The sequence below is a fragment of the Lucilia sericata genome, unplaced genomic scaffold (assembly GCF_015586225.1).
Source record: "Lucilia sericata isolate MDLA Ls3-8-SP2 unplaced genomic scaffold, ASM1558622v1 Contig000128F_arrow, whole genome shotgun sequence".
Lineage (NCBI taxonomy): Eukaryota > Metazoa > Arthropoda > Insecta > Diptera > Calliphoridae > Lucilia > Lucilia sericata.
In genome coordinates this window covers 546,375-573,415 of record NW_023994160.1, presented here as the reverse complement: position 1 = coordinate 573,415, position 27,041 = coordinate 546,375, and the positions used below count along the sequence as shown (strand labels likewise).

At 31.1% G+C, this 27,041-nt stretch overlaps 1 protein-coding gene and 1 long non-coding RNA gene across 4 annotated transcripts in view; one reads left to right on the top strand and one right to left on the bottom strand.

The window, feature by feature from the left end:
• LOC119600923 (acetylcholinesterase) overlaps positions 1-27,041 on the top strand; it is a 163,306-nt gene that overhangs the window by 60,780 nt on the left and 75,485 nt on the right. For all 3 annotated transcript variants that reach the window (XM_037951512.1, XM_037951510.1, XM_037951511.1), the window contains 3 exons: positions 15,687-17,347; positions 26,166-26,304; positions 26,371-26,907. In XM_037951512.1, coding sequence (XP_037807440.1) covers positions 16,845-17,347; positions 26,166-26,304; positions 26,371-26,907 — 1,179 coding nt within the window. In that variant the 5' untranslated portion in view covers positions 15,687-16,844. The remainder of the gene's footprint in view (positions 1-15,686; positions 17,348-26,165; positions 26,305-26,370; positions 26,908-27,041) is intronic.
• The window catches only part of LOC119600926, a 169,702-nt gene continuing 165,113 nt past the window's right edge, over positions 22,453-27,041 (bottom strand). The window contains exon 4 of the long non-coding RNA XR_005231169.1: positions 22,453-22,901. This is a non-coding gene — a long non-coding RNA (uncharacterized LOC119600926). The remainder of the gene's footprint in view (positions 22,902-27,041) is intronic.

The following is a 27,041-nucleotide window of genomic DNA, read 5'->3' as shown; positions in this document are numbered from 1 at the left end:
TAGTATCAGTTCCCAGGTATTTATTTTTGTCGCATAGTGTAAATCTAATATAGGTTCTCTAGTTTTAACTCTATTTTGCCAAGAGACAGGCGGATAGACAGACGGACATGGCTTGCATTTAACCGGGTGAAACTAAGTTTTATGTAAACACATGCGAAAATCGATTTTCCTGTAGAAGGTTTGGTTAATTTATGGTCTAAACTCTACAGAATTTGATCATACGGACGGACATTTGTAAGTGGGTTTTAAAAGATATTGTAATAAAGTCTTTATTTTACTTTAAACGTTTAATATGTATAACATGACAATGTCATTTACTTCTTATAATGTTGTTTTTACAAAAAGAGCTTAAGAACTTTATTTCTTTGTAGCTGTTTTTATTTTTACAATAATAAAAAAATTTCACGAAATATGAGCACTTTAACATAATATACTTATATTTTTTTTATTCTATCTAAATAATGAAAAAATAAACAATTTAATACAAAAAAAAAAAAAAAAAAAAAAAAAACTAAGAAAATATAAATCGACATTGTAGATTATATGTTACCCTATACGTTTAAAATGTATATTTTATAATTAAGCATTTATATTGTATTAATTTGAAATTATTTAAAAAATTTGTGTTTTAAAAACTGATTTCTGAAAGAGGTTTTATATGAAGGTAATAGTCAAATGTGGACCTCATAATCTTTGGTGTAGAGATTTACGTTTATAAAAATCCATTTGTAGTGTTTCATTATTCATTTTGTGAAGAAGACTTTGTAAGCGGGCTAGGGTTAAATGAGTCCCCATCAGTATGAAAATTGGGAGTAGTATTACCGTTCTACCGTTTTTTATAGACAAACTAGTTATGGACTCCATGTGTAAATTAGGAAGACGGCTTGTATGGGGATTAGGTGAAGTAATGCATTGATTCTGATGCTGAACCGATAGTGTACTTTAAGTTGGGCGTAGTATAAGAATTTTTCTGTGTTACAAACAGCAGTACATAACACCCACCCCACTATAATGGTGTAGGGTATAAAAGAAAACAAAAGCAATCATAATAAAAAAATAACAAAATTTCAAACTAATTGAGTTGTAAAAGAAGTTTAGATTTTTAACATTGAGGCTTGGTTTTTGGTTAATTGGTTGTTGGTTCATTTAGTTCGATGATGGTGAGATGTTGTTGATGGTATTATAACCTTTTTTTTACAGTTTTATTATATTAAAAATGAAATTTTTGTAGGTGTGTGTGAAGTAAATATGTATGTATGTAAAGTTACAGTGATGGGCAAAATTATTACATTATGAAAAAGGTAACCATGTTAAAAGAACTGCTTTAAAAATCTTCAATTAAAGCCATTATGAGACGGGGTTGTTTCAGATACATTCAATGCAGCATTTTTTTTCGTAAAAATTACTTAGACGTTTATTAAAAGGGTATTTTGGATAAGCGTTAGTTGTTTCAAACAGATTTTTTATAACATTCTGATGTTAAATGAAATATTCCTTAAATAGCTTTATAATGTTTCGCTTGCCATTGTAAATAACTTGATTAAAACACGAACAACAAAAAACTCGAACCGAAAAAATAAATTTCTCTTTCTTTATATTTCATATTTGGCAAGTGGAACGAGAATATGTTTTTTGTATTTGTGGTGGTTTATCAATTTTTTTTTACATCGTTTTTAAAGGAGCGGTTGACACACACAAAAGCGATTTCTAATATTATTAATGTGGCCATATTTAAAAGGGAATGGGGAATCTGCTTCCCCAAAGATGGAGGCGTATAAACATACATACATACATACATATACCAAATAGAATAAGAATAAAAGTGGGATATTTGTTGTAAAACAATAATAAGGTTATAAACAACAGCAGACGAAAAAAAAAATATAAAACTTGAATAATCTACCAACCCAAATCAAACTTTGGAAAAATTATAACAAAAACAAACAAAAAAAAAAAAAAAAAAACTGGAATGGCAATAACAATACTTAATCTAGAAAATAAAACAAAAACAATAACAACAACAAGGTATTCACTCAACCCTCGAGTTAATGTAATAATAATGTTTCGTGTTGTCTAAATTGTCATAGGAAGTGATGGTTGGTAGACAGACAGACAGAAAGTCCTCACTCACATTCCTTTTGTCGGCAGTTTTGTGTCAATCTTTGGTTTATTTGTTTTTGTTTTAAATATTAATTTATTCACTCATTTTCAATTTTACTGAAAATGTTGCCAAATTTATTTTTAAATTTCTAGACGTGGTTCATTAGAAATACACAAATAAGTGATAAGTTACTTTAAATATCTTTTCTCAATATAAAGTATCAAGATGTCTACATAAATATGTATATTATACATTCATATACTTATACATATTTATTTATATAAAAATTAGTTTGTGGGTTTACTTGAAGTCTATAGACAGCCAAACGACTAGACAGATTTTCTTAAAATTTTCACAGTGGGTTCCTGTGTGTCTTAAAGAGCCTGTAGGCTATTTTTAGTAGGCGTAGTGCCACACCCACGTACAAATAAGCATATCTCAGATATTGCAACAGTTAGAGTTCTAACATTTTTTATGTAAAACTTAGACATTCATATAAACATTTTGAGACAAAATGAGCAGACTGGTTATAGTGGGAGTGGCACCTCCCATATAAAAAAAAACATTTAATTGGTATATCTGAGAAAAAATCTAGCTATTATTATATACTACACCACTGTAGTGGGAAGGGTATTATGCATTTGTGCTGATGAAATATTAGTACTATACCCACCTTAAAGTACATCGATTTGACCCTAGCGCCCATACAAAGTTTCCTTCAGAAAGTGACTTAAATATGCGCAATTCACTTATTAACACTGTAATTGTAATCATATTTAGCACGGCCAAATATTATATAAATCTATCCAGCCTATTTTATCGGGATCGGTCCATATTTGCTCCTTTCCCCCATATAAAGCCTCTTTCAGAAAATTAGTTTTTCGTTAATAAACTGCTTAAATAAATCGGAATCAAAGAAATCACATTTAATATTCATAACTGGTGTATGGTATCATGTGGTCTCAGATATAGTCCTTAAATTTTATCGGAACTATTTTAGTATCAATATTATTATTTAAGATAAAATTGGGCAGGCTAGCCATAGGGTCAGTGGCTCCTACAATTAGAGCTAGAATTCTAAAATGTCACACGAGCATCCATATGAATGTTTCAAAAAATGTAGGCGTGTCACCTCCCATATATATTAAGTAGTAAAATTCGTATATTAAGGAAACCTTGAAATGAGGAACATTTCGAAAAGATTGCATTCAATTTTTTGTGATCAATCAACATTTTCAATCGCTGGTAGGAAACTGAGGCCGTTTTCAAAATTTATTTAATACGCATCGTTTGAGAGGTATTCCTAGAAAAAAGTGGTCCACGGATCCAACTTAATATACTTTTGTATGTAATTATCAATTTCAATGTTAAAGAATTACCCAATCTTTTATATACCTTTCTCATTACTTATTCATTTCACTGTCTCTGTCCATTTTCACCAACCTCTGACATGTTGTCCCTCTTCAACTGATACATACATATGTCTTTATATAAAGTAAAAACAAGTACTTTAAAAAAAATTTACCCTTTTTGTTCACAACTTTTCTACTTTATTAATACTGCATCATTACGTTTCAGTTTTTTTTTTTATTTATTTAATTTAAAAGAAAACTTTAATGTCATTAAGTCAAGTTTTATGATTAGTTTTTTTCATTTTCTCTTCATAATGATGTTTGTAGGTTATAGAGTTGAATGCAGTTTTTTTTCTGATTTTTTTAATGCGACCATTACAACTCGAGCTACACCATTTTCAGTTAAAATATAAAATGAATGAAATTGTATAACTAAAAACTTTAAATTATTTGATAATTAAATGCTAGAAAAGTTTGTTTTTAACTTACTTGTAAGCGTTGAAATAATAATTTTGAAATTGTTTTAAAATATTGAAGAAATTTATTGTAATCCGTTACTTTGTACACATGTCTAATGAAAGGTTAATGTTTTGCCTATATATAATATAATTTTTGGTAAAAAACAACTCAAATAATCGTATCCTGGAAATGGTGTATTTAGTACTTGCGGTAGTCATGTGGTTATGACAGTCCGTGCGCTACAAGCACAAGTTTTATTTAGTTGATACTAAAACAAGTCTATTAAGTTTAGAGCATAGTATAAATAATGGCAACTCGTGTTTGGCCTTTTTGTCTTTGGAATAACATTTTAAAAGTAAAATGTTTGTATTAGAGTCTATGAAATAAATAAGTCTTATTGCGTTTTGACCAAAATGTACTTATGCTGGCGTTCAACACTTGCCTCAACCACTACACTCATTATATGGTTTGAATTGAGTTTCTGGCCACGGGTTTTCTTTTATGGCATATTTCATTATAACTTCTTCTAAATGTTAAAAAGACTGCAACAATATAAATAAGTATGTATGTATGAAAAAAGAGCAATAGGAAAATAATAAAAAAATCAGTCACGTCTTTTAACAACCAGAAACGCCATGGCGATGATGATATTTCTGGGCTCCAACTTAAAACTTGTTTAATCAAATTGTATGTCAGCCTTTATTTCTTTTTTATGTTTGTTTGTTTCATCGTCTCAGTATTTTTCCGTAATTTTCTTTATAATCATCATTTTATATGATTTTAGATTGTGTGTATATGTATGTATGGTGTTGCATGTTTTCTTTGAGTGTCCCGGCCAGATAAGAAGATTTGTTAGCAATTTTCTGTTGAAAGTTAAATACACGGAACAAAAAAAGAAGAGGAATTTCCTTCTTCCTATCTGGTTGTCTGCTTTCCTTCGTTCTTCCATTCTAAACTTAAATGAAAATAAGGGTCTTTACTTTAATTTGATGTATGTATGTGTGGATGGATACTCTTTTACTGTTAGTGTATGATTTTCCTACCAATTTCCTTAGTTATTATTATGGGTGTAGTTATGTAAGTGACGTGTCATTACTGCAGTAAATAGAGTGTTGAATGAAATTATTTTATTAGTTTAAATTACACTTAAATAACTGCGTTGCAGCAAGTTGTACGAGCTACAATTGAATGTTTAATTTAAAATTTGATTTTAAATTTATATGAAAACCAAAATTTTACTTTCACAAATGGAAGTAAATACTTCTAATATCTTATTGCTTTTTATACGTTTTGTAATAGATTTCCTAATTAGATTAGAACTGAACTAGAACTGAACTAGAACTGAACTAGAACTGAACTAGAACTGAACTAGAACTGAACTAGAACTGAACTAGAACTGAACTAGAACTGAACTAGAACTGAACTAGAACTGAACTAGAACTGAACTAGAACTGAACTAGAACTGAACTAGAACTGAACTAGAACTGAACTAGAACTGAACTAGAACTGAACTAGAACTGAACTAGAACTGAACTAGAACTGAACTAGAACTGAACTAGAACTGAACTAGAACTGAACTAGAACTGAACTAGAACTGAACTAGAACTGAACTAGAACTGAACTAGAACTGAACTAGAACTGAACTAGAACTGAACTAGAACTAAACTAGACCGTTTGGTGATTATACTGAAGACTATATCTAATATATACACAAACTATAATGATAGAGGAAAAGAAAAAAACTTTCATTTTCATTTTTTTAAAAACTTCTTAAATGTCTCTGTACAATGACGCCAAGTTACATAGAAACAGATCCTTAAGAAAAAAATTAAATACTATTCAAAACACTTATATTTTTGCTGAAATATAAAAACTATTTAAAGTAAATATGAAATGTAAAGAAAATCTAGATTGTAATAAATTAAATAATGCAAAATATTTTGCAACAAAAGAACAACTTATATTTATATTTGAAGAAAATGACTGCTTCCGCAACAAAAATCTACTGTCAACAGCAACAACATCCACTTTATTTAATATTTAAAATTGAAATAACAACATCAGCAATAACAATGATTCAACAACAAAAACGTAATAATAAATGCAACTACAAGGACAACAATAAGCACCAGGAACATTATTTGTTCCAGTGAAATATATGCTGCAGTAGTAGTCATCCATTTATATCAGTAATTGCAGTCGTAGAAATCATCATATTACTTTGAGAGAAGAATTCACTCACTTTAATTTACTTAAATTCAATATTCTACATAAAATCTAGAACATGACGTTGTTCTGTGCTTTTCTACTACCATCATCGTCTTGTGGCGTTGAACTTTAAATATTTATTATTGTTGTGCGTTTGTACGAAAGAGTGATCTCTTTGTGTTTTGTGGAGGTAAATGCAAATGTGTGTTTCAATAACATTTATTTTTTCTTTCCTGACTTCTTTAACAAATGTAAGTCGCTTCTTTAGTATTTCTAAAACCACAACAAAAATAACAAGAGAAATCACTCACCTCCTTACGTATGTACAGACGTATGCAAACATGAGTAAACATTAATAAAACCATAAAGTCAAATAAAACCATTTTTGCGTTATGGTGAATTTACAATGTCTTTGTATTTTCAATTGTTATCATATTTTATTGTGTTTAGTTTTCTTAGAAATAGAAGCAAATTAAATAAACTCCACAACTATGATTTTTAGTTGTCAGTTCTAGTTCAGTTCTAGTTGTATTCTAGTTCAGTTCTAGTACAGTTCTAGTTCAGTTCAGTTCAGTTCTAGTTCAGTTCTAGTTCAGTTCTAGTTCAGTTCTAGTTCAGTTCTAGTTCAGTTCTAGTTCAGTTCTAGTTCAGTTCTAGTTCAGTTCTAGTTCAGTTCTAGTTCAGTTCTAGTTCAGTTCTAGTTCAGTTCTAGTTCAATTCTAGTTCAGTTCTAGTTCAGTTCTAGTTCAGTTCTAGTTCAGTTCTAGTTCAGTTCTAGTTCAGTTCTAGTTCAGTTCTAGTTCAGTTCTAGTTCAGTTCTAGTTCAGTTCTAGTTCAGTTCTAGTTCAGTTCTAGTTCAGTTCTAGTTCAGTTCTAGTTCAGTTCTAGTTCAGTTCTAGTTCAGTTCTAGTTCAGTTCTAGTTCAGTCTAGTTCTTCAGTTCAGTCTAGTTCAGTTCTAGTTCAGTTTAGTTCAGTTCTAGTTCAGTTCTAGTTCAGTTCTAGTTCAGTTCTAGTTCAGTTCTAGTTCAGTTCTAGTTCAGTTCTAGTTCAGTTCTAGTTCAGTTCTAGTTCAGTTCTAGTTCAGTTCTAGTTCAGTTCTAGTTCAGTTCTAGTTCAGTTCTAGTTCAGTTTCTAGTTCAGTTCTAGTTCAGTTTCTAGTTCAGTTCTAGTTCAGTTCTAGTTCAGTTCTAGTTCAGTTCTAGTTCAGTTCTAGTTCAGTTCTAGTTCAGTTCTAGTTCAGTTCTAGTTCAGTTCTAGTTCAGTTCTAGTTCAGTTCTAGTTCAGTTCTAGTTCAGTTCTAGTTCAGTTCTAGTTCAGTTCTAGTTCAGTTCTAGTTCAGTTCTAGTTCAGTTCTAGTTCAGTTCTAGTTCAGTTCTAGTTCAGTTCTAGTTCAGTTCTAGTTCAGTTCTAGTTCAGTTCTAGTTCAGTTCTAGTTCAGTTCTAGTTCAGTTCTAGTTCAGTTCTAGTTCAGTTCTAGTTCAGTTCTAGTTCAGTTCTAGTTCAGTTCTAGTTCAGTTCTAGTTCAGTTCTAGTTCAGTTCTAGTTCAGTTCTAGTTCAGTTCTAGTTCAGTTCTAGTTCAGTTCTAGTTCAGTTCTAGTCAGTTCTAGTTCAGTTCTAGTTCAGTTCTAGTTCAGTTCTAGTTCAGTTCTAGTTCAGTTCTAGTTCAGTTCTAGTTCAGTTCTAGTTCAGTTCTAGTTCAGTTCTAGTTCAGTTCTAGTTCAGTTCTAGTTCAGTTCTAGTTCAGTTCTAGTTCAGTTCTAGTTCAGTTCTAGTTCAGTTCTAGTTCAGTTCTAGTTCAGTTCTAGTTCAGTTCTAGTTCAGTTCTAGTTCAGTTCTAGTTCAGTTCTAGTTCAGTTCTAGTTCAGTTCTAGTTCAGTTCTAGTTCAGTTCTAGTTCAGTTCTAGTTCAGTTCTAGTTCAGTTCTAGTTCAGTTCTAGTTCAGTTCTAGTTCAGTTCAGTTCTAGTTCAGTTCTAGTTCAGTTCTAGTTCAGTTCTAGTTCAGTTCTAGTTCAGTTCTAGTTCAGTTCTAGTTCAGTTCTAGTTCAGTTTAGTTCAGTTCTAGTTCAGTTCTAGTTCTTTCTAGTTCAGTTCAGTTCTAGTTCAGTTCTAGTTCAGTTCTAGTTCAGTTCTAGTTCAGTTCTAGTTCAGTTCTAGTTCAGTTCTAGTTCAGTTCTAGTTCAGTTCTAGTTCAGTTCTAGTTCAGTTCTAGTTCAGTTCTAGTTCAGTTCTAGTTCAGTTCTAGTTCAGTTCTAGTTCAGTTCTAGTTCAGTTCTAGAGTTCAGTTCAGTTCTAGTTCAGTTCTAGTTCAGTTCTAGTTCAGTTCTAGTTCAGTTCTAGTTCAGTTCTAGTTCAGTTCTAGTTCAGTTCTAGTTCAGTTCTAGTTCAGTTCTAGTTCAGTTCTAGTTCAGTTCTAGTTCAGTTCTAGTTCAGTTCTAGTTCAGTTCTAGTTCAGTTCTAGTTCAGTTCTAGTTCAGTTCTAGTTCAGTTCTAGTTCAGTTCTAGTTCAGTTCTAGTTCAGTTCTAGTTCAGTTCTAGTTCAGTTCTAGTTCAGTTTCTAGTTCAGTTTCTAGTTCAGTTCTAGTTCAGTTCTAGTTCAGTTCTAGTTCAGTTCTAGTTCAGTTCTAGTTCAGTTCTAGTTCAGTTCTAGTTCAGTTCTAGTTCAGTTCTAGTTCAGTTCTAGTTCAGTTCTAGTTCAGTTCTAGTTCAGTTCTAGTTCAGTTCTAGTTCAGTTCTAGTTCAGTTCTAGTTCAGTTCTAGTTCAGTTCTAGTTCAGTTCTAGTTCAGTTCTAGTTCAGTTCTAGTTCAGTTCTAGTTCAGTTCTAGTTCAGTTCTAGTTCAGTTCTAGTTCAGTTCTAGTTCAGTTCTAGTTCAGTTCTAGTTCAGTTCTAGTTCAGTTCTAGTTCAGTCAGTTCTAGTTCAGTTCTAGTTCAGTTCTAGTTCAGTTCTAGTTCAGTTCTAGTTCAGTTCTAGTTCAGTTCTAGTTCAGTTCTAGTTCAGTTCTAGTTCAGTTCTAGTTCAGTTCTAGTTCAGTTCTAGTTCAGTTCTAGTTCAGTTCTAGTTCAGTTCTAGTTCAGTTCTAGTTCAGTTCTAGTTCAGTTCTAGTTCAGTTCTAGTTCAGTTCTAGTTCAGTTCTAGTTCAGTTCTAGTTCAGTTCTAGTTCAGTTCTAGTTCCGTTCTAGTTCCGTTCTAGTTCATTCTGAATGGGCATTATTCATTTTTGTTTCGTTTCATATGTGGCGTATACTTAATAATTATCTATATATAAGAATTAACTAATAATCATACGTAAAACCTTTTATTATAAAGAAAGCAATTAAACCATTTATTTTTTATATTTTTATAAAAAACAATACACAGATTAATTTTTATTGCCATCAATAAAAGAATCTGAATAAAATGGTTAAAATTTTAAAGGAAATTGCATTCGTGGACATAAATTTAACATAAACTTTAAACTTATTGGCTATAAATTTAAACAAAAAAAACCTGTGCCAATTTTAAGGTTAAAATTGCAGAAATAGTAGTAAAAAAGTAATAATTGATATTATAGAAATATTACATTGAACTTTTTCTTGCACGAAAAAATAACAAAATTGTTTATTTTACAATTTAGAAGGACCTTGGTTTTCTCTTTTAACTTTATGACTTTAACCAAATAAAGAAAGAAATGAAAAAAAAAAAAAAATATCTAAAGAGGAAATGCAAATCTTTATGTCGTTTTTATATTATTATTTTTCGTTTGTACTTGCGCCATAAGTTTCCATTGTGCATTCGAAATTTCTGTTTCTCTTGCCACTTGCCATCAACAACATCTTTCTTTTATTTTACTCTTTTAGGCAGCCTTTGATTTGACTTTAGTAGAGTGTTTAGTTGGTTTATATGTAAATAAGGCCTGGAGTGAGTTGTTTTCTAGTTGTTGTTGTTGTTGATGTTAAATATATTTCTTTCGCCATAAGCCTTTGGGGGATTTGAAGTGGCACGTCGATGACGATTTTGTTGGCATGATTTGCATGACGGAAGCCCATTAGTTGACACTTTCGTGCATAATAATTCTTTCTTCACGTGCTGTAGCTTTTTGCCATTGTATACTGCTTTTCATTTATTTTTTGTTTTTCATATATTGTCTGCAGTTTTCTTTCTGCTGGATAGAACTTTAATGTATAGAAGTTTTTTATTTTCTTCAGCTAGAGTTTTGAAATAGATTATCTTTTAAAGATTGTTTTTCTTCATTTCCCTTTGCATAACATTATTTAAACAACTAGAAATTGTAGTAAATGTAATCATGTTTAAATGAAAACTGCATTTAAATGTTGCAAGTATTTAACAACTGTTGTATGTACAACAATTAAAAATATATTACGAAATATTTTTTAGTTTGTTGTTATTTTTGCTGACATTAATGGTTTAATTCAGGTATGAGTGTAGAATGAAGCATTTTAATTATATTGTTTTAATGTTAGTATATTGTATTGCTTGTTTTTGTTGTTGTTATTTTCTTTATTGCTTTTAATCATACCGACTGGCAATCATTTTCTTATTCTTACAATGTGCTTTCAAATTGCAGTTGTAATCACTCTTGTAATACGACATTATTGCTGTTATTTCATTGTTCTTTTTGTTTCTTTAAAAAATATGGATAATTTTGTTATTGTTTTGTTAAACAACTATCTTGTGACATATTGTATATTGTTACTAAAATACTTTACTGTTGTACAAAGAAAAAATTATTTAAATTTTTTCAAATTATTTGATTTAACAATTTTATCAAAGTATGATCTGTTTTGTTATATTCCTGAATAAGTTTAGTTATACCAGTCCTTAAAGAGGCACGCTGCCTTTTCAGTTTATAAGCAGGATCATTTTTCATAAAAAATAATTTAAATTTTTAAAATTTTATTGTCATATTCCAAACAACACACACTATATACATATAAAAATAATACAAATTTCAATCACGTGTACTGTCTAAATAAAGTATAAATTCACAATTTGTTTCAATTTATTTTGTTGCGTAGGCATACATTTCTAGCTTAATTTAATAGATAAGCAAATTAGCTTGTTTTATTTTATAGACCACAGTCAATTATTGTATTTAAAGTTTTCGACTAAAAAAAATAAACTATTTCATTTGTTAGATTCCAAATCGGATAATATGAATTTGCCTTTAATAGACTCACTCTATCTTTATCACTTGATATTATATGTATGTATATAGTAGCCACCATTATAGTCATCGTAATCATCTATGTAGTTGTCATTATTATAATGAATATAATCATCATAATGATTGCATTATTTTGCAGTTATTCACCCTTTGATTATTTCGTTACGCAAGTTTGTATCTTTGTGTAAATGTATAAAATTTTTTTTATTTCCCATGTGTAAACACTCTCTCTTTAACATTTACACATACATATATACATATTTACATACAACAAACCAGCTAGCATTTTTTGAAATTTTTGATTACATTCGAGTCATTTATGACTCTTCTGCATGATTAAAATGATCATATATGCGTTTATTTTCTGATCATAAATGATTCTTTTGTCGGGAGATAATTGTACCCTAACCGCGACTCTTCTATAGGAGTCTTTTATTAGCAACTCTTCTGATCAGATCTGACTCATTCTTGAATCTCCTTTGAGACATTAATGAGTCGAATTACTCGTCGTTTTAGAGTCATTTTCGATTCATATTTTAGTAGTTTTTGTCTCTTTCTAATTTTTATGTCTATTACAAACAAATACAATAATAAAGAAAATAGTTTTTGATCTTCCGATTGAGCGAAATATACATTATTACAAAATAAATGTGTAAACAATCATATTTCGAACATCTGGATGATCTCTTTATGATTGGTATACATTTTATTATTATTTTCTTTTTGCCAACTCTTCTAAAAGAGTCTTTTATGAGCCCTTTTACTAATTAGTTTCGACATAATTTTTAAATAATTTTTAAGTGTAATTGTTGTTGTTCCATTACAAACAAAAACATATGAAATATGATCTCAAAATAAAAATCTAGGAAGTAAAATGTTTAAATTAAGATAGAAAATCCTAAGAGTTTTAGTTATTTTTATATATAAAACAATGTCTTTCTTGTTACAAAATGTATGAAATTTCAGGTGTTGTCTCGAATTTTTGCTCATATCTCCATTATTTATGGACGTATTTTGGTGATTTGAAATAGGAAACTTCTTGAAAGCTTGCCTGATAGAAAATTGATTTCAACATACACACAGACGGACAGACAGACAGCCAGACAGATACACAGATAGACAGACAAACAGACAGACGGACATGGCTTTATCGACTCCGCTATCTATTGGAATCCAGAATATGTATGTATACTTTAGATATAGGGTCAGAAAAAGGTATAATGAAGAGTATAAAAATAATAATTGATTCCAAAGTATTTACTACTTTTACGAAAAAAAGTAATTTTATGAAAAAAGGTACTTTTTTGAGAAAAAACATTTTTGACACCAAGAGGACCAGGCACTCTCTCATACAGAAAACATTGTTTGATTTTGAGGTATTCGTGATAAAAATTTTCTTTTCAGTTCTACATTTCCACTGAAAATAGTGTAAAATTTTGTTAAGAATATTCATAAATAGAAATTGTATTTAAATTTAAAAAAATTTTGTCTTTGCAAAAATTGAACATGAAGCTATTTTAGAGAATTTTTCTATTTCTAGGACTTCTTCAGAAAATTTTAATTTCACATCTCTGATTCATTATTTACTCCAATTTTAAATACTAAACCATACAATCCATACTAAATAAATGCTCTTTTTCTCATTTTGTTGCATAAAATAAATTCTCTAGTGTTTGTGTGCAAGTTTATTTTACACTTTTTTTTTGAGTTGTTAAACATCCACAGGGGAATTCTATCAGCATTTTATTTCAATTCTTTTATCATTATTTTTTTTTTGCTGTACTGTTGTTTTCTATGTAGTTGTTGTTTTTATTAGAACGGAAGTTAACTAGTCAAATGTAATGTGTTGTCGTTGTCTATATCACTTTCTGAGTGTGTGTAATAGTTGTAGTATGAATACAATGGCATGACATTTTAATATGTATGTATGAATAAATGAGAGAATGAGTGAATGAAAGAATGAATGTTTGAGTTCAATATTGTATAATCAAAAGGTTAATTGTGTAAAGTTTTACTTTTGACGGTGAAATGTGATTTGATTGTAATGAATATTTTAAAATGTTACACGTTATATTGGTATTTGACTTTAGATATTTGTCGGCTGGCTGAATGGTTGTTTAAAAAAAGTTTTTCTTGTTTTACATAGTTACTTTCCAACGAATGAAAATGCATAAAACATTAAGCATTTTTTTTGAGATTTAAAAATATTATCATCTAGCTCGAGGTCAAAGTTTTTAAATAGATATTAAAGTTTTTCTATATGTACATGTATACATAATTTATCCCCTTTGTATAGCAAAATCGTAATGTATTCGAACTAACCTTTCCAAAAAGATAAATAAGACAAAAATTTTTTAATTTTTTTAGTTATTTAAACTTCTTCCAAAGATGTTCGGAAAAAAGAAAAATTTTGGCCATAATTTAGTTGAAATACTTTCATTACAAGTTGTTGCTTAATATTGATCAAGTATACATAGTAAACCCTTTCAAACACAGGGTCATAATCTAGATCTTCTTTTTAAACAAATTCTATAATCTTTTTATATCACAAACATCGCGGCTGATATCCGAACTGAATAAAACCATTTATAAGAAACTAGTTCTGCTTTTCAATATTTTGGACAGTGGGGAAAAATGGAAATTTTTTGGAATTAGTCCTGTCATATTAAACGGTTCAATAAAAAAGCGGACAAATGTAACCCACTTTAAGCTCCTATAGTACCGCCCCTGGAGTATTTGTAGAGTCCATTTTAAAAACGTATCAAATTTTATCCTGGTTGATTTAGGCGTTTAGAAAAGTCAGATTTATTTTCAAAAAATCACAGTTCAGTTCCACTGTGTAATATTTTATTTATAAAACAAGTTTAAGGTTCATTCTTGCTTGTGTGTGTGTGTTCGAGCTGTTTGTGGTCTGTGTGAGTGTGGTTTTTAACCAACACTTTATGGACAAAACCACAAAGAAATTTTATAAAAAAAAATATAAAACTCATCTAGAGAAAACGACTTGCTTACTTGTTACAGAAGGACATGTCCGACCATATGACATCTTATTGCAGAGTACCGTATATAAATAAAAAATTAATATGTGGACTAGGTTCTATGACCTTGAGGTTAGTAAAAAAATCTCTATATGGGGTCTTAAGCCAATGATATACATCCCTCATCTCTACAGTTTTTAAATGAAAATTTTATGAATTAAACCAAATAGAATTTAAACGTATTTAGACTTATATAAAACTATGTTTTGCCGTATTATAGATCCTTGCATCGAGAGAAGAGTTTGTGTTAAATTTCATCAAATTATCTTGAAAATTGCGGCTTGTAGTGTGAGCATATACGATCAGACAGACGGACGGATGGACGGACATAGCTTCATCGACTCAGAAAGTGATTCTGTTATACTTTAAGGTATAACATATTTTTGGTGTTTCATTTATAAGTACAAAGGCATAATTCATAAAATTATCTTGAAAATTGCGGCCGGTAGCGTGAGCATAAAGTTTATATGGACACATATACGGTCAGACAGACGGACGGACGGATGGACGGACATAACTTCATCGACTCAGAAAGTGATTCTTTTATACTTTAAGGTTTCTGTGGGAAAAATATTTTCAGGTGTTGCATTTATAAGTACAAAGGCATAATTCATAAAATTATCTTGAAAATTGCGGCCTGTAGCGTGAGCATAAAGTTTATATGGACACATATACGGTCATACAGACGGACGGACGGATGGAAGGACATAGCTTGATCGACTCAGAAAGTGATTCTGTTATACTTTAAGGTTTCTGTTGGACAAATATTTTTAGGTGTTTCATTTATAAGTACAAAGGCATAATTCATCAAATTATCTTGAAAATTGCGGCCTGTAGCATGAGCATAATGTTTATATGGACACATATACGGTCAGACAGACGGATGGACGGACACAGTTTCATCGACTCAGAAAGTGATTCTGTTATACTTTAAGGTGGCTGTAGGATCAGTATGTTTGGGTGTTTAATTTATAAGTACAAACGCATAATTCATCAAATTATCTTGAAAATTGCGGCCGTAGCGTGAACATAAAGTTTATATGGACACATATACGGCCAGACAGACGGACGGATGGACGGACACAGCTTCATCGACTCAAAAATGTGATTCTGGTATACCTTAAGCAGGCTGTATAACCATTGCATTTATAAGTACAAACTTATAATATCCTCCCCACTATAGTGATATTGGATATAATAAAAACTAAAAAATGTTATTTAACAATATTTTTTAACAAAACTTTTTGTTTGTTTCATCAATGTGTAAATTATATAATTTTAAAGTTTTTTTTTTCTATAAATAAACAACAGCATTTATTTATGCTAATTTTGTTCTACCTTTTATCTATTTTTTCTTTGCAGAAGTGAATTTAATGTAAATTTTTAATGCAAACAAACATGACAACAGTTAAAAGGATTCTCAAATAAAAAAAAACTACAGCAGAAGAAAAAAAAAAGATAATAGAAAACTATATACATAAACTAACATCACATTTATGAAGGAAATTTTAATGCATTTTACGCACAACTAAACGGCTTTTAATATCCATAAACAGATTAGAAAAAAAGTACCCTCAGCAGCTGTAGTTATCTTAGAAGTAGTGAGAACAGCAAGAAGCAACCGAAGAAAGTGGCGAAAACATTAGAATAGTTTTAAATAACTTTAACATGAAGTATTATTTATTCTCCCATAAATACATTTTTATGCATTTTAAATATTTATAAAAACACAACAGCAGCAAGGCATTGGTTTAGAAACGAGTTTCCTTAGCAGAACACAACTCAATAGCAACGAGGCAGCAAGCAAAGTAATAGTTTCTAATGTCTGCGGCAGGCAAACGTTGAGTATGACACAAAAACGAGGGGATTCCACAACGTGTTCTTGAATACATAATAAAAATTCTCCTCTTTAACTAATACAACTTCCATCATACGAAACGACACAGTATTTAGATTGAAATCAAAGAAACAAGATTGTTGACACAAAAAAAGTGGGGAAAAAGTAGAATCATAAAGTCAAAAACATACAACCTCAACTTGTTGTAGCTGCAGGAAAAGCGAAAAAAAAAATCTTGATTTGGTGTATACACGTGTTTGAGTAAGAGTTAAGAGGTCAAATAATAAAAAAAATCCCGTTTTCCGTATCCGCACTCCTACGTATATACATGTTTGCGCTGATTTACTGCGTTTTACTCTATACCATCACACACACTCAAATAAAAAAGTGTGTTTGTGTGTAAATAACTGTTAGAATAAATGTTTAACAGTGCTGTGGTGCATCTAATAATTGTTTATGACAAGTTTGTGTCTGGCTAGAAAAAAAAAGACACGTGTATACTGCAGTTGTGACATTGTTAAATGAGTTTGATATAAATCATAAAGGATCCTTGCCCCAAAAGAAAATAAAAACTAAACAATAAAGTGACGTCAATATAAAAGACAAGAAGAAAATCCTGGAATTTTAAATAATTTTTTCTTCGTTACTTTAAACAACAAATAAGCAGTGGCGCGTCTACTATTATGGCTCGTTTTATAACAACATCATCATCACCAACATTAACAACATCGACCGCAGCAACATCATCGTCGTCGTGGTCGTCAAAAGCAACATCCACAGCAACATCGATTTCTTCCCATTCGAGAACATCCAGAAAATCCCGTTGTACCTCTAGCCATTTATTAAACGCGTTCGCGTCTTTAACGTCTCGTTCGTCGTTATCGTTATCGCTGTCGTCAACAACGTCAAATGACTTATATCGTGGTTTTCTCACCACACTCGTTATACTCTTGCGTATGTCATCGGTGGCGTACGGCATAACGGATCGTTTAATTGTTCAAACAACTAGTGGTCCCGTACGTGGTCGTGCGGTAACGGTACAGGGTCGTGAAGTGCATGTCTTCACAGGTATTCCGTATGCAAAGCCTCCTGTGGATGATTTACGTTTTCGTAAGCCAGTACCAGCTGAACCATGGCATGGCGTTTTAGATGCAACACGACTGCCAGCAACATGTGTACAAGAGAGGTAAGTTGACGTCATATAATGCACCCAGATTACCGTAAGTATGTCAGTCTGTAGATGAAAGAGTGTTCTGGTTAAGGTTTGTTGTAAATATTTTTAGTGGAAGTATAGTTTTGTATGCTGAAAAATGCAGTTTTAGTCATAAGTGTTTGGTCATAAAATATGTAATTCATGCAAATCTGTCCAGAGTAGAGTGCAGGTCAATTAAGAAAAGAAGAGTAAATATTGAAGACTTTAAAGCATTTGCCGCGGAAAGTTTTGTAAAGCTCGCAAAAAAGTGATATACATTTTTAACGCACTTTTTTATATTATACTTGGAATGGGTAGGATCGATTTGAAATGTTCAAAAATTGTATAAAATTTATAATCCTTATAAACAAAGGACGGTTATAGGAATCCATTTTTTTATTTTTTACTCAGTTTTTGGAAATGTAAGTCCAGTTTTGGGAGCTCGAATTAAAAATATGGGTAGAGAATCCTTTAAGGCCATGGGTAGAACCTCAAAGATCCTATGGGGTGACCCTGATGAGAGCAAGACGAGAAATCTCCTCAAAATGAGCAAGTCTGAAGTTAGTATGATGGTACGTATTCTGAGTGGACACACAGGATTACGAGCACATTTATGCAAAATTGGACGTGCGGATTCAGACGAATGTAGAGCATGTGGAGAGGACAGTGAATCTCTGGAGCACTTCATTTGCCACTGTCAGGCATTCGTCGAAGTTAGATCCAAGTATTTTGTAAGCGATGTTTTTCCCCAAATAACATTCCTGACTAACACTAATTGGAAGATTCTTAGGAATTACGTCCACGAAACGGAGTTCCTGAACATTGAAAAATAATACATTCAGTGAAAATTTTTTTTCATGAAAAGGAGCACACAATAGGCCCGATTGTGGCGTAGGTGTATTTTTTCGAATTTGATGTAGTATACATCTTCCTATCAACCTAACCTAAGTCCAGTTTTAGCAATGTTCACAAGTGTGCCAAAGTTGAAATTTTGATAAAAAAAAATATGTAAAATTCGGGAGGGCGTATGAGAGACATATTCAAAAATATGTCATGTTTTCGTACCGAAATGTTCTCCGTAAGATTACCTTTCAGAAAAATATAAATAGTTATATGTTCTTAAAGAAAGGTCGGACAAAAACAGCAAAAATCTTCCATTTACAGCATAGCAACCGCAAGTACGTTTTTAAGACGCAAATGCAATATAAATGCCATGTAAGTACCCTGCAAAAATGATTCGATTATATGATCCGTTTAGGTAATCCCCAAACTACTTTTTTGTACATAATCCATTAAGTAGTCCTATGTAATGCAGGCTTGGGTCATGCTTATTTATTTGAAAACAAAATGGTCCTTTGCCTTGGACATCAAAATATAAGATGGAGTAGGTTTTTATAATATATTTGAAACAATTTTCGAGCAGTCTTTTGAGGAGTACTTTTTACACGCGTTTGCGGAATAGCCTCAATATTTGCAGGGATTAGACTTTGATTGGTAAAGTGCATATTATATAAAATTTGCAGGAATAAAGATATTACAACAACATTTGTATATAAATCCAAATGACTTTTCTTGAATGATATAACAAGTGTTCTAATTCTCTAAATATAAGTAACGAAATTTTTAAAATTCTTAAAAATCAAACTTTACAATATGAGATCAATTACCCTCCACTAAATATACTACAGAGATAACTATATACATACATATTCAATTTGGCAATATACCAAATTTAACTCTATAAACTACACTACAACAACAACAGCTACAACAAAATTTGCAGTAGAGTGAATGACGTCATTGAATTGTCGTCACTATGAGATGAAGTCTGCATGAAAAATAAATAAAAACAAAAACAAACACAGTTTTATAGAACATGTTTGTGTATTTAACATTTTTTACTTTCTTTTCAACTTTTAGTTAAAAAAAAAATATGAAAAAACATGTATAAACAATAAAATTTATGTTAAATGCTGTAAAAAAAAGTTGTGGCAAAAATACTTTTAGGGGTAGAATATTAAAAAGTAGGTTAAACTATACTATGTGCCTAGAAGAGTACGAGTACGTACGTGTGTATGTATGTATGTAGGTGCCAGTGTTATATTTGGGTAAGTATATACACACATATACATATAAATACAAAAATTTATGAGAATCGGATACCGGTTATAATGTTGAAAAAAGAAATATCTAGATACACACAACCTAGCATGAAAGCTAAATGTTTGCCTAAGGATCATGTTATGTTTAAGGACTTAACAATTTCCTTTATAAGTGGTATATCTTGATTTGGTATATACCGCTTTTACTACAAGACCGACATAACTCAAAATACAAAATGTGTATTTCTATACTTTTACAGATTCAATTATTTTTTTAATTCAATTATTCAACTGAATAATTTTAATAAAAAGTCGTATGACCCACCAATTTTCACCGTTTTGATATTTTAGTTTCCGTGACTGTATACTTGTGTCTCAAATATTAAATTCTTTAATATTACAATTGCGAATATTGACCGTTTCTGCCTCTAGACTTAAACTTTAAGTTATAAAATACATTAAATTATTACAACTTTGTAATCAAAATATACTATAGATTGGAACAGACATTGAAAGTTATGTAAATCAAATTGTCCTTCGCAATATTCTTCGAATGCTCACACTTACACTGAACAATTTGTGAAAATTAGATGCCAGGTCCTATACAAGGCTTCCTTGATAATTAACTAATAAGTATTACCATTGTTAAATGAACTTAATCTAATTGTTTCGCAGTTAACTCATAATTCGTGCAACAAATCCTCAATAACTTAACTCACAAGAATGTCGAAGTGCTTTACGTAAACACCTGTTGTGTTGGCCTATTCCGGTGGTCTTTTTCTGACGACTCAGCAACGCCTCTTTCGTGTATCTTACACGCGGGTGGAAATTTTCGTACATGGTTCCGCCGGTCCATGTACAAGCACTTTGATCAAGTACTCGAGCTATCCAATTTCTAACCATTGCTGTCCCGTTGCTTAACTTCCAATATGCAAAAACATCGCTTCCGTTTACAACCACGCAGATGAGACGGTCTCTGTTGAGTCGGCAGCAGCACCTAGAGATGTATTCAATAGTACGAAACACGAATCCATCAAATAAGCCTGTTTGTAAATCTGCTATGAACAGAGTTTTCCCTGAACATACCTGGACAAGGAAGGAAAATTCAATGGTATTACTTGTATAGGATACCTTTCATCCATCATCATTCAAACCTGCACACTTCTCATTCATCCGACATATTAATAGAGAACAACATTCGACATTCTAGGTAAGATCCGTATACCCCTACATTCATCCTGTATCATATGCACTTAACACCAACTCATTTCCAACGTTTTGGGGTATTTGTTGACTTCGGCAACAGCACCGAACTTATCCCAAATTATAGATTTCTCCGTCCATCAGTCCTTTAATCGACATTCTCTTCCCGTATATTTGGGTTTAAACCACAGCCACTACGTGGATCCTGAAGGAATCTCAAACAATTGACCAGCCAGGAGAAAGTCCTATGTCCATTCGCAGCACCAGATTATGGATTGTCTGGTCCGATTATGTGATGGTCAAATCATTCCAAGGAAATTGATCATCACCTGTTTATAGTCCCGGCAGACTACAGGTATTGGTATCCCCACTTTTTCCCGGTATTGCAATCACACCAAGATGCGGTCTTTCATCAAGGTAACATGTCCCCGGAACTTAACTCATAATCGAATATAAAAACAGATAGAAAAGTTAAGTGGGGCGTTGCCTACCTGAAAGAGTCATTGATAATTGATTAAATTGATAAATTATTCATGATGAATTTCATCGCGATATTTGTGTTTATAAGTGAATTGTGGATATTGAAGAAATTTTCGGAAAGGGGGACCTTTCCGCACATTGCTTATATGTGTTAATTGTTAATGTTAATTTAATAATAAATTCATTTTTCATTGCTGAAACAAATTTTCATTTTCATAATTTAATTTTTTCAATACAAATTGTTTGACAAATTTGATACGAGTTTCTATTTTATTTTTTATTTAAAATTTTATTGAAGTGTTTGTTCATTTCCTCGATCATTTTTGAGTTACTTTGAAGCTAGTCATAAGAAGTTATCAAAAAGTTAACTTGATTTTTAGTTAACTCACAAAATCCTACAGGGTTCATTCAGTATCACTTGTATGGGTGCTTTTAACCATTTGTCAATAAATAGGCTTGTGTTTGTATATGACCAATATTTTTGTGCGTTGCAATTTGCAAACATCAGCACAATAAAACAACCTTCCCAATGAAAAACACCCTTTGCTAAACAAACCCAACAATGATGTCTGTCCTTCCACCCTATCTACTACGTCATAAAAATTTTTGATTGCAATTTTAACCAACTGCGATTTCAACGAAATTTCGAAATCTTAATACTAGGCGAACAGAAATTTCAGCTAAGCGATTTTTTGGCAGACTAATTTATTTTATGTCTACATACACACAAATTAAAAATCAACATATTAAATAAGCTGGTAAAATGTCACATACTTTAAGGATTAAGATTAAATGTTAATAAAGTAATGCCTTAAAGTATACTTTGATTTTCGTCAAAAACCTACATTTACACAGGGTGAATAAAATATTTATTATTTTTAATAAAAATTTAAATGCAGCTTGCAGAAAATTCTGTAAGCCTGGTAATAAGATTTCAATTTTTAAAGAAATTGAAGTTGGACAAAAATTGCATGTAAAATTTGTGATGACGTATCAAATAAACAAAGTACGTGTGGTTGGGGGTGTCTGTATGTATTATGTGTGTGTGTATGGTCGGTGTGTTTTCTGTTTGTTTGTTTTTTATGGAGTAAGAAGACAAAATAAATAATCTACAATGTAGAATTCATTCTATCTACATGGTTAAAGAAAAAAAAAAACAATGTAATTGAATTTATTATTTATTTTAAATTTCTTTATTGTTGTTTATTGTTTTTATTTAGTTGTTTATATTGAAAATCTTCAATTATTTTTTGTTACAAACTATTATTTCTTTATGAGAATAATACAAGTAAATGAAGAGAATCTTTTGAAATTGTCATAGATTGATTGTTAACTATAAAACAATTTATAAATTTTCATTAAAATCATTAAATCTAGAAAATCATATACACAATTTACTTTCATAATTAAGATTAAATAATATAAACAAGAGAATATTTATTTAGTGAATAATTTACTTATAACCAAGTATGTATAAAATGTAAAGTCATTAGGATAAATCGATAAATGTTTAAAGAATTTGATGACATTATAGCGCATTTTTGTCAATTTAAATTAAATTGTTTATATTTTTGTTTTACAGACAATTTTTCTGTAAAATATATTAAATTCCATGTATATGCTGCTCATTTTGATCTTAAAATAAACATTCAAAATTTCTATTTTTCATTATTATAAAATCCGTATAGTTGACCCGTTTAAGGCTTTATATATGCCATCAATTGTTATAACATCTTCAGCAGGATTCTTCGATTCATTTGAAACTGAAAATAAATCAAATAATTAAAAGACATATCAGATATGTACAATAGTAAATTCTTTAAAAGAAATTCGAAACAAAGATAAAAGAATATACAATTCATTGAATTATATATAGAAAAAATTGGTTTGTTGGAAAAATGTTTAAAATTTGTGTGAGTTATTCAAATTTTCCCCCCGAAGATTTTGTGAACCAGACGACACATTAAAGGATGATTTCGCAGAGAACTATAAAATATCCTTCATGTATTTCATTTTCAACAATACTTCTATAGGGTAAACTCAAAGTAGGCCACATCTGACATGTATATTTTTTAAACAAGTGTAATTTCTTTGTTTTACATCCGATTTGATTATAAACCAGTAAAAAGTCTATATTCGCCTTTGTCGAATCTTATATACCCTTCACTATTGTGTGTTTAAAAAAATATTAATTTTATAAAATTTCAATTTATTTAATTTTTTCCGACTCTACCATTACTTTAGTAATAACAAAGAACACAGAAAAAACAAGTAAGAAAGTATAGTCGGGCGTGGCCGACCATATGATACCCTACACCAGTTATGAATATTAAATGTGATTTATTTTTCATAATAAAGCATTTATCTTCAATATTCCCTTGTTCCGATACATTTAATTATGAATTATGAATTATGGATGAAAAACTAATTTTCTGAAAGAGGCTTTATATGGAGGCTAGGGGCAAATATGGACCAAGCCCGATAAAATTTTGTGAATATATTTATATTTACATAATATTTTATTCTGCTAAGTAAATTTGGGACATTCAAGTAATTTTCTGAAGGGGACTTTGTATGGGAGCTAGGGTCAAATGGGGCCCGATCTTTATGAAATTTGGCAGGGTCATCAAGACTTCTATAAAACTTAGTTGTGCCGCATTTTATCGATATATCTGTATATTTAACATAATTATGAGCTCAAAAGCCCTTTTCGGGGGGTTCTGTTCTATGGGGGCTAGGTGAAATAATGGACCGATTTTAACCATTTTCAATAGGCTTCGTCCTTGGGTCAAATAAAACGTGCGTGCCAAATTTCAAGGTTTACATGGACAGCCAGCCAGCCAGCCAGACGGACGGACATAGCTTAATCGACTCAGAAAACGATTCTAAGCCGATTGGTATACTTTAAGGTGGGTCTAGGACGAATATTTTTGTATGTTACAAACATCAGCACAAATCCAATATACCCTCCCCACTAAAGTGGTGTAGGGTATAAAAATACGCAAAGCAATAAAAGCAACAAACATCCACACAAACGTTTCTTTCCAATAAGCAATGTTGTTGTTGCTCCTTTCAACAGACACACAGACAGACAGACAGACAGACAGACAGACAGACAGACAGACAGACAGACAGACAGACAGACATACAGACAGACAGACAGACAGACAGACAGACAGACAGACAGACAGACAGACAGACAGACAGACAGACAGACAGACAGACAGACAGACATACAGACAGAAAGAAAGAAAGACGGACAGACAGAGAGACAGACAGACAGACAGACAGACATACGAAATCACAAATTTATATACATATACTCTTAAGCAATTTATTGATAAAAAAACCAATTTTTTAATAGAAGCTTTATGTGGAAGTTTGGATCAAATTTGGGCTGATCGTCAAAAAATTGGGAGGAGGGATGTATTTTTATATAGTGGTTATAAGTCAATCTTTTATGAATGATAAAGGCGGTTTGTATGGGGTCTAGTGTTATGATGATCATTACAAAAATCTTCATGGTTATTTATTTCTATACATAACTTAGTTGTGTCATGGAGCAATATAGGAAGGTACGGTGAAGGCTTAGTGAAATAATAGACAGATTTCAATCCTAGTGCCGTATGGACACGTATGGTCCAAATTCTATCAAAATATCTTATATCTGTACCTTGCGCACAAGGTTTACATGGACAGCCAGCCAGCCGGACAGACTAACAGACATGTCTAAATCGATTCAAAAAGTGATTCTGAGTCGATGGGTATACTTTAAGGTGTTCAAATATTTTTGTGTGTTACAAATATCATAACAAATGCATAATACCCTCTTCACTATAGTGATGCATATACATATGTATGCTAAAAATTAAAAAAAAACTTGATTAATATAACTTTTTAAAAGCCATTTGAAGTACATGCTACATAAATCGACTATTGTGAATAAAACGTTCAGGGCAACACAAATTATATTTCTATTGACGATTGATATTAATATGATACAATATTTTTTCCTATAAAGATTATTATATAAAAAAAATTTAAGAAATTAAAATTATTTTGAAAGCTTCCCTAATATTCACAAATATAAGTTGATTAACTTAAAACTGCCTTCACACGCACAATACTATGTAAATCAATAAGTATGTATATTGAACGTGAAAGATTTAATAAATTAGAAATATGTATATACATATGTATATGAATGTGTTTAAAACACAAATACATACATACATTTAAATACAATACGATATTGTATCCTTTAGCAGACAATTGATAGATGGCTGGACAAAATGTATAAGAGAATTAGAATGATAGATAGTGATAGAGGGGATATTTATTATCAATACACATACTACATACGAAGAAACACCTACACATATTGTTAATATGTATGTATAATATTTCTACAGTATGAGGTCTTGTCATTAGCACGCCAGTGTAATTATGATAAATATTTAAATTTGTTGATTTGTTATGTGTTCTCATATGTATGTACTACGTCTGCTTACAACACACCCACTCTCGATGGAATAAATCAAATTATATTTTATTTAATTTGATTTAAAGATTTTGTATAAAATATGAATTATGTGTTTAATTGGTAGAAATTAAAGAATTTGTGTTTATAATTATTTTTTGTAAAAAGTCAAATTATTTGAACTTTTCTAGCAAAATTTGCATTAGTTAAGGTTGCTTCTTAATATTTAAATACGGACTGTTAGCTTAAATGAACTTATTAAACAGATAACTAACCCAACTAAATATGCTCAAATAGACCACATAATATTTCATCTGATTGTAGTATATATTCGATACACACCTATCATAATTAAGAACCCTGTGGTTTATTAACGATGGTAATAAAGTTTAAATAGAATACACTCTATTAGGGATATTACAATATAAATTAAAAAAGAAAGGTATAGGAGAAATATGGCCTTTGCTATCTACAACTTATTTAATATTTATTACTAGACATTGTTAAATTTATGACCATAATTTTTTATCTGTTATTTCTATTGCAGATACGAATACTTCCCTGGCTTTTCCGGTGAAGAGATATGGAATCCCAATACAAATGTATCAGAAGATTGTTTATATATGAATATATGGGCTCCAGCAAAGGCGCGTCTGCGACATGGTCGTGGAGCCAATGGTGGTGAGGTAAGTTTTGCTAATGGTTTTCGAAATTTGTAAGGAGTCTAGTACTGACTATACTTTTCCTTTTAGCATTCATCGAAAACCGATCCTGATCATTTAATCCATAGTGCAACACCCCAAAATACAACAAATGGTTTACCCATTTTAATATGGATCTATGGTGGTGGCTTTATGACTGGTTCGGCCACACTGGACATTTACAATGCCGACATTATGTCAGCGGTGGGTAATGTTATTGTTGCCTCATTTCAGTATCGTGTCGGTGCATTTGGTTTTCTACATCTTTCACCGGTTATGCCAGGTTTTGAAGAGGAAGCGCCCGGTAATGTTGGCCTTTGGGATCAAGCTTTGGCCTTGCGTTGGCTTAAGGAAAACGCTCGTGCCTTTGGTGGCAATCCCGAATGGATGACACTGTTTGGTGAATCAGCCGGTTCGAGTTCGGTAAATGCCCAGCTAGTTTCGCCAGTTACCAGAGGTCTAGTGAAACGTGGCATGATGCAATCGGGTACCATGAATGCACCCTGGAGTCATATGACTTCGGAAAAGGCAGTAGAGATTGGTAAAGCTTTAATAAACGATTGCAATTGTAATGCCTCATTGTTGTCGGTAAGTTTTTTTGGATAAATTAAAAATGATTATGATTTTAAGGAAATAAAACAGTCCAAAAAAATGTTAAAGCCAGAGACGGGAGTATATCCGGAATTTTTCCTTAATATCAGGGTAAAATATTTATTTTAAAG